Source organism: Pteropus alecto, unplaced genomic scaffold, assembly GCF_000325575.1.
Source record: "Pteropus alecto unplaced genomic scaffold, ASM32557v1 scaffold106, whole genome shotgun sequence".
NCBI lineage: Eukaryota > Metazoa > Chordata > Mammalia > Chiroptera > Pteropodidae > Pteropus > Pteropus alecto.
The window spans coordinates 3,343,965-3,352,426 of NW_006442103.1; the positions used below are offsets into that span (position 1 = coordinate 3,343,965).

At 32.5% G+C, this 8,462-nt stretch overlaps 1 protein-coding gene across 3 annotated transcripts in view; it reads right to left on the bottom strand.

The window, feature by feature from the left end:
• DPYD (dihydropyrimidine dehydrogenase) overlaps window positions 1-8,462 on the bottom strand; it is a 707,946-nt gene that overhangs the window by 529,155 nt on the left and 170,329 nt on the right. For 2 of the 3 annotated variants that reach the window (XM_006919549.3, XM_025038477.1), the window contains one exon: window positions 1,622-1,783. In XM_006919549.3, the coding sequence (XP_006919611.2) occupies window positions 1,622-1,783 (162 nt within the window). Of the gene's footprint in view, window positions 1-604; window positions 1,058-1,621; window positions 1,784-8,462 lie in introns of those variants that run through there. The other variant, XM_006919548.3, reaches the window with a different exon arrangement.

The window sequence follows — 8,462 nt, forward strand, 5'->3', positions numbered from 1 at the left end:
ACAGAACTTTCTAAAATAACTTGCCCTAAGAAGCCAACTTAAAATAAAATGAATGGAAAACTTTTCTACATAGTTTCACAGGGAGGTTTTTATTTATGATTTGATAGATACATTTAAAGCCAGAGTTATACCAAATAAAATTGGAATAAAATAAAAAATACATTCCTTTTACAAACTCTATGACTCATTTAAAATGCATTTAATGCCATCCTAATCTATGCTATATATTAAACAAACAGACTTTGCTTTGAGAAGGGGTGGTAGGAACCACATTAAAACTAAGTGACAGTTCTCAGAGGAATGGTATTTCTCTCTCTTTTTCTGTTTCTCTCATCTGGGTCACTGACAAACTAACAATATTATATTAATTCATTTTGTTTTGAAATGCAGTGTTAGTTCTTATACATATTATGTGACTTTTCACTTACTACATCCTTGCCAACTTGCCCTGGGTCAATGAAGAGACAAAGGGTCCCTGAAGAAAGATGTAGAAGAATTCAAGTGAATCTTCTCCATCAACTAAGGATTTTCTCAGGTTGTAAAGATTATACTTTGCACTGGTCAGGTAAGCCTAATACAATTTTGAATTTGGTAAGAAAAGAAATTAAATCCAAGAATTTATTGCAACAACTCACAACCTCAAATTGTTTCCATTTTCTCATTCCCAGGAGCCCTTCCTTAGAATTAACCTGTCAGTAAGCAGGAAGGGAATAACCCTGATTTATTACTAAGAGCAAAGCGAGACTTAAGCTTGAGGGATATAATGGAAAGGGCCTTAAAAGGAAAGAATATGTTGTGTTTAAGTTGACAAAACAAGATAGGGAAGTCATTAACTAAAAATCTAGTGTGAACTGGCATTTAATTTGGCCTTCTAGCCAAGTGGACCCCAAAGATTACAAAATCTTACTGTAACCTCCATACAAACTGACCATTTAAATGGTACATGAGACTTGACCTGGTAGTTGAATCCATACAGAAGACCCCAGAGAGTATAAGATGTGCCAGAGAATCAAAGTCATTTACAAAGGATTCACAAAAGAGAAAGCCATGACCCAAACTTATGAGCTAAATAGTGAAAACAAACGCTTTCATTTTATTTCATTATATTCTTGTATCCAAATAGCACATCTACTTCTAAAAGTTTACAAAATCCAATGTCAAAGAATATTATTGAGTTTCAGGTTTCTGAAAGTTTTCTACCCTTTATTACTCAAAAAATATTACAAAATAATATTGATGTATTATTTTAAGCCATAAAGATTAAAGAGAGTTTCAAGGAAAAGAACCAGTTAAGCAAGATAGCCGTTTCGTAATGGGGTCCCCTTGAAACACTCCAATGTAAAGTTAATAAATAAATTATATTTTTAGGTCCTTTAATTTATGTAACTTTCAGTAAAAGTATTTTAATAACCTTCTGGGATTGTAATTAGTTCGATATACGATTTTACAGGATTTCATATTTGTAGCCAAGTTGTTGAATAAAAATACCATTTATGGCACAAAACACACTTCAGCTGTGCATCACACTAAAAATATTGGATATCAACAAAGGACTAAGGATTATATTTACTTTAACATTTATATACTTTAAGACAGGAAAAACTGTGTACATCCTACATACCTCCGCAGCAAACTGTTGCAGTCCACCAATATTAATTGGTCCCTCTTCAGTGGCATATAAATTGCATCCACCTACACAAAGATCAGAGGTTGGACATACCATTCCACAGCTCAAACCAAGTGGGTTGTCTGAAAAAATCATCTTAGCAGCTCCATAATAGTTCTGCAAAAATAAAATAAAATTTATTATGTAGCAATCTACCTTAAACATTCAAATTACAACTTAATTTTTTTCTATTATGTAATTGGGTTGAAGATCAAGACATATATAATATGCAGAGCTTACAATACTGTTTACCATCAGAACCATCAGGTAATAACTAGCACAGTATATGACATTCAATATGTGATATATTAATAAATGAATAATTAGAGTATTTTAGAAAATCGAAATTAAAAATAGATTCTGTAAATAGTTTTTGTTCACTAGGCATCAGACTATAACTTGCCATGAGGTCTTCTTTACATTTTTTGTTGATTCTTTTTTTTTAAATTAAATTTATTGGTGTGATATTGGTTAATAAAATTATACAGGTTTCAGGTGAACAATTCTATAATATATAATTTGTATATTACATTGTGTGTTCACTATCCAAAGTCATTTTTTTTTCTGCCACCATATATTTGACCTCCTTTTCCCTTTTCTACCTTCCCCTCTGTCATTTTTAAGAAAGGTGACTTAGGTAGATTGCTTAACCAAACTTAAAACTTAAAAAAAAAAAGTTATACTTAGGTTATCCTCCATTTAAATAAATTAAAAGCAGCTAAGGCCCTCTTTCCTTTTATTTCATCTGGCTTGTCCAGGAATACTATCTATTATGAACTCTGTGTTAGCATCCATCAATAATATCCTACTAACTAAAGATGCAAATGAAACTCATTTTACAGGCACTCTGGGGGACTAGCCCTTGACAAGTTCATCTCTCATAACTCCCTTCTGTATATTTGACAATTACAGGTTAATTTAGAATCCCACTCATTTTATCAATAATTTTTGGAATCCAATTTGTCCAAAACTATATATTTATATCATTATTTACAAAATAAAGAATTAATAATAAGTTGAAAGTTTGGGGAGCATTTACTCCTCTAATCAAAAATAAGAATTGGACCTGACCAGTATTTCTCAAAACTGTCAAGTAAATCAAAAATAAGGATAATTTTTAGAAACTATAACAGTCAAGAGGACCCTAAGGAGACATGACAACCAAACGTAATTATTATTCTGGACAGATTCTTGGATCAGAAAAAAAAATAAGTAAGTAAAAACTAAAGAAATTTGAAGAAATTATAATATTAGTTAATAAAAATATATATAATCTTTCATTAATTGTAACAAATGTGCTGCTATACTAATGTCAAATGTTAATAATTTGGAAAACTGTTCAGGTATATATGGGAATTCTATTTCACAATTTTTCTGTAAATATAAAACTACTCTAAAAATGCATTCCTAAAAAAATGGTAGAATGTACTTAACAGTATGAAATGAATACACCTATTTTCCCTTTAGCTTTGTTTAAAATACTTTTGAAGGTCTTTGAAAACACACATTGTTTCCATGACTAAACTCAATCATAAATATAAATTCTAGAGGCTACAGAATGCTGATGATGACAAACAACAGCAATAACTTTTACTATTTATTGACTCTTTAGCATATTCCCAGCACTTTGCCAGGACTTTATTTATTCTTTATCACCAATCAACTTATATAAGATGCTCAACACTCAATCAAAAATTTCTAGGCACAAGAAGAGACAGAATTAAATGCCTCATAACCAGAGAAAAAAAATAAATGAAGCAGGTGATACAAAAACTGAAATTAGGAAAAAAAGACTAATCTTGATGAAAATTCAGGCAAAGAAAAGGCAAACAAAATAGATAAAACAATTAAAAATATAACCAGAATACTGTAATCTACTTAAGAAAAACAAACTGACATTCCATAACTGAATAAAAATTTTAAGATAGATTTTAATGCATGGTTTTAACAGCATTCATGGTGGTTTAACTGCATTTGTCTAATTTGGCATCTCTCCTTAGCAACCAATAAGCATGTCTAACACATAAGAAAGGTTCTTCAATACATCGGAGGAATATAATATGAAGTTAAACTTATAAATAAGATAACTGAACTAGAAAGGGTAAATAATTTGCCAAAGGATCATACAGCAGGTAAGTGGCAGAGCTGGAATAGCAAATCGTATTTCTGACCTCTTAGGAACCAAGATTTACACTAATACTGTCATATTGTTCATTACTTAATAGGTTATACAGTTTAGTTACAGTATTATTATTCAGCTACATTATGTATCTTGATGTAAAACACATGCAAACAGCTCTTTTCAATATAAATAGGAAGGCATGTAGCTAGTCTATTAGATTAATTATGCTTTATATATCATTAGTTGATTTTGGCTTGTAGAGTTCCTTTAGTTTTGATCTTTCCATCAGTACAACAAAAAGTTATTATAATGTAAAAGTATTTTTCTCTTAATTTAAGAGATTAAGTTCTGCTCATTCCCCCAAATTTAGTCATATTTCCAGTGGCTTTGTTCTATCTTCATTAATGTCACACATAGGGGCCAAAAATAAAACACTGAACTATCAAAATAGAATTTCCAAAAGTTAACATTGGACTCCCTTACACATTCAGAAGGAGAATGTGTCAAACATTGTACTTGACTCAATAAATAAGAAATCATTTATATAGTAAAACTGACTCAAAGGGCATTTGTGGCTGATGTGGCTTAAATGGTAAATTCTACAGAATATTTAAATAACAGTTTATACAAATTCTTCATAAATATATCTATAACTTTTGGAGTTATTGCCTCTGCCAAACAGAAATAATTTGCATCTCTACTATATACGAATTTATAAGGTGTAAAATTGCAGTCTGAACTTTTAATTTATATTAAATAGCAAAGTCAACCAGTGGTTCTTTTCCCTAGAAAATTAAATACTTAAGTGTCACCTTATATTTATTTTTAAATGCTTTAGTATGATAACAGTAAATGATACAAACTTATGTCCATGGCCTCAGTTTCTGTTTTTGGATAATTTTACCTAATAATAGTCATGATAAATAATTACTAACTTAAAATTATTTGGTCTATTCCTAGGCAAACATCTTTAGTTTGTGCTTATGCCCATTGATCTCCCCACACAGTAATGGCAACCAAGTGGTTTAATCACTGCTGGAAAAAAATCTCACATTCATTGCGAATATTCTTTCCTCTTCTTATTTGAAATCTCAGGAACATTTGACATGATCGATTAACAAATATTTATTGACTAACTCACTGACTCGAAAATCCAGTGCAAAATGAGAAGTGTCCTTGTAATATAAAAACACTATCATGGAAAAAAAATATCAATTGCAGATCACTTTTAAGGATATTAAGTGGGGGGAAACACATAAAGAATATAATCTAATTAAACACCGAAGGATCTTTCCACAAGAGTACTGATTGTTCTATGAAGCCATATTGAGTTTCAAGATTACACATTAAATGATGATACATGTTTTTTAAAAGTGCAGAAAATAAAACATTTAAAATTACACTATGGCTCATGACTTGCTATAGCTATTAAATGACTACAGCCTGATTTATCATAGCATATCGCTAACAATAAAACTGTCTAGTAATTCTTTAAAACTCTCACAACCCCAAGTGTTATCTTTACACCCAAATAAAATTAGAGGAGGCTATGAAATTTTTTAAAATTAATAAGAATTACTGAACGTTTATAAATAAAAACCACCATAGAAATTAAAAAAATAAAAAGGGCAAATATACGCTCTCTGACATCAAGATGTGGTTTAGAATCAGCTTTAAATGGGTGGCAGTCAAAATGAGAGAGAATGACATATGAGTCATTCTGGACTAACATGAGTAAATATTCAAGGAAGTTCAGAAGATGTCTTGGCGTAATGACTTGGCAATTTTGCTACAGTAGTTCATTTATTCACTTAAGAAATAATGATTAGAGGATATATTTGAAAAAAGTGCTTGTAACTAATTATGAGGAAACTTGGCTACCGATCTAAGGGTTTAGTATTTAACTGATGTTTTTTAATAGAAAAGTGCCAGTATTAAGGGACTAACTGGGAGGATAATGTGGAGATTCTCAGAAAGGGGCTGGAAAGAGGAAATGTGAAGAGGCATGATGATACCTAAAAAAAGGAAAGAATTGGCATATATCACAGAATACAGAAACATGGTTTTAAAAATAGTCTAAGCAATGATTCGGAAGTCACATTTGCAAGCCATCTCACAAATAACTTTGAAGAAATGGTAAAGAACTCCACTAAGTAGGGATCTGCATACTCAGAATCAAACACATTCAGAAACCTATCAGTAAGGGAACACCTTCTCAAGTTTTCCCATTGAGAAAATCAAGATCAATATCAATCTTTTCTCTCATAGTAAGTGGGAAGATTTCTTGAGTCCTCCTTCTAAACAAAAGGTTTAACTCCTATTCTGTGAGCTCTTATGCTTTTTTAAAAGTCAAGGCTATAAAATTTAAATTTAGAAGGGTACTTTAAAGACACCCCAGCAGTCCTTCTAGGAAATATAGAACCAGTTCAAATGGTTTCTTCATGTTATTCAATCAGTCACAAGCATTTAGACTTCTATTGTATGAAGAAAAATAGATAGAGCTATGTTAGGAGAGATAAAATAAATATATGATCTTCTGTGCATAGATTTATTTTATGTATAAAGCATGAGGACTTTTACCTCTTCTTTGAACAAAATCTAAAAGACAAAAATGATGTTTGATATGTTTGTTGTTTTTATATAAACACAAAAGAATAGAAATTAAATATTCTCCAATCCATTAACTTACCCATATTTTGCAGGTATTGAATATTCTGTTACTCAATGGGGTTAATAAAACATGTTCTAAGGTACAACATGTGCTATTTATGTAAGTTAATTTTAAAATAACTAACTTTTGTTCTTTGCTTTTTATTTTAAAGTGATAGCTTGAAACTACATTAATATCATTCCTCTACAATTTAAAGGTTTTTAAAGTTATTATCAAGAAACCTGAAAAACTCACAAACTAACTAACCTCTCATATGGTATAACTAATTTCACAAACAGTCCTATCATATTCAGGCCTTCGTATCACTGCAACATTATCAATACAGCTGGTGGATTTATTTTAAAGTGTTCTTCCTTCTTCCAATAACAGTTTTCACAGATGGAAGCACCCTTCCAAGATAAACTTCAATCTGTTGCATGTAAAAAATACTTGGGCGAAACTTCAGTGAGTTTGCATGTGTGAGAAGGATGAACTAACATTACTTGTGCTTCTGGATTGAACTCTCTAATGATGAGTGTATTGATGTACATTAATTGAATAGAAAATGTCCATAGTAACACATATAGAAAATATAGACAAGGAACACTCTGTCAGACTGTCACCATCCCTCAATAAACAGCCTATAAATCTTGATACTTTTGGAAAATTAAAGTGAGGATAAATCATGAATAGAACACAAAAAATTCCTGCCCTCATAGTACTCACATTCTTGTAGGGACAAATGGAGATAGAAGAATAGGTGTAGCTAGTTTTATTCTGAAAATCCTCTCTTCATATTTCAGATTTACTAAATTTTAGATAAATTATGTCATTAGACTTTTAGAACTATGAATTTACTTTAATGTTACTCATACTTAATGTATAAGGAAACAATCATTCTTGTAGAAAATAAAATTCCATGTGATCTTGAGACACTAACGTAAAAAAACACATGTACACACACTCATAAACACACACGGACACACCTGTGCACTCATGGGCTTCAGGGCCATATACTCCTGGATTTGAATCCTGCTTATACCATATGATTGGAAGAATATGTAATATCTCTTAGCTTCTAGTTCATCACTTGGGAGATGCAGATGAAAATTCCTTCTTAATTAGTCATGTTTACATAAGTATTTTTTATAAAAACTTGACACAGATAAGATGCCTAGTATATTATGTAGCATAGAATAGATTTGATAAATTTAAGTCCCCACACCATCCTCCTAGGCTTTTTCCTCTGAAAAAATTTTCTTAAAATGTTAATTCTAAGAGTTTAAGACTTTAATGTTTATTAAGGAAAACTATGTTAAAAAGTAGAATAAGAAAGATCAATAAAGAAGCAAAAAGTATAGAAAGAAAAACTATCATTAATCTAGGCTGCCTTGTCCCCAGAGGCTCAGTGGGACGAAGGCTGCGGCAGCAGCAGTAACTGCAGAGGTTCCTCTTAAAGGGGCCGTGTCTATGAGCAGACTTTCTCGGTGCCAGACTCAGTTGCTCTGAACACCAGAGCTCAGTTGGCTGCTCCAGGGGCACCAGGGACTTACACGGGGACACTGAGTTGTTGTAGTGAGGGCCGGAGGCCACCCTCTCCTGGGCAGAAGTGCCGGCAGCATCCATTGTTCCTCTGTTGAGTCCTCCCCTCTCCCAGCATACTGACTCAGCGCTGCCATAGCTGAGATGTCATCAAACTAGATAACACAGATAGCTCAGCACAGAGTAGTCCCTGAAACTTCACCTCCTCAAAATTGTGGCCCCACCCAAGCCATATCCAGTTGTGTCCTTGACAAGTCTTGTGCCCCTTGCTGAGCCAAATCCAAGACACACTGGTGACAGCTAATGATGGTTTCTGGTATGGCCTCTTGAGGCAACTGTAAGCACAGCATCTGTGGATTGCTTGCTGAATCTTAACAGGTGATCCTGGAGGGGCACAGAACAGGGCTAAACCTGGCCTGCAGCTGAACCCCTCTCAGGACCATACCTCTGGACACCTACCACACAAAGCCATGCTAATAAGA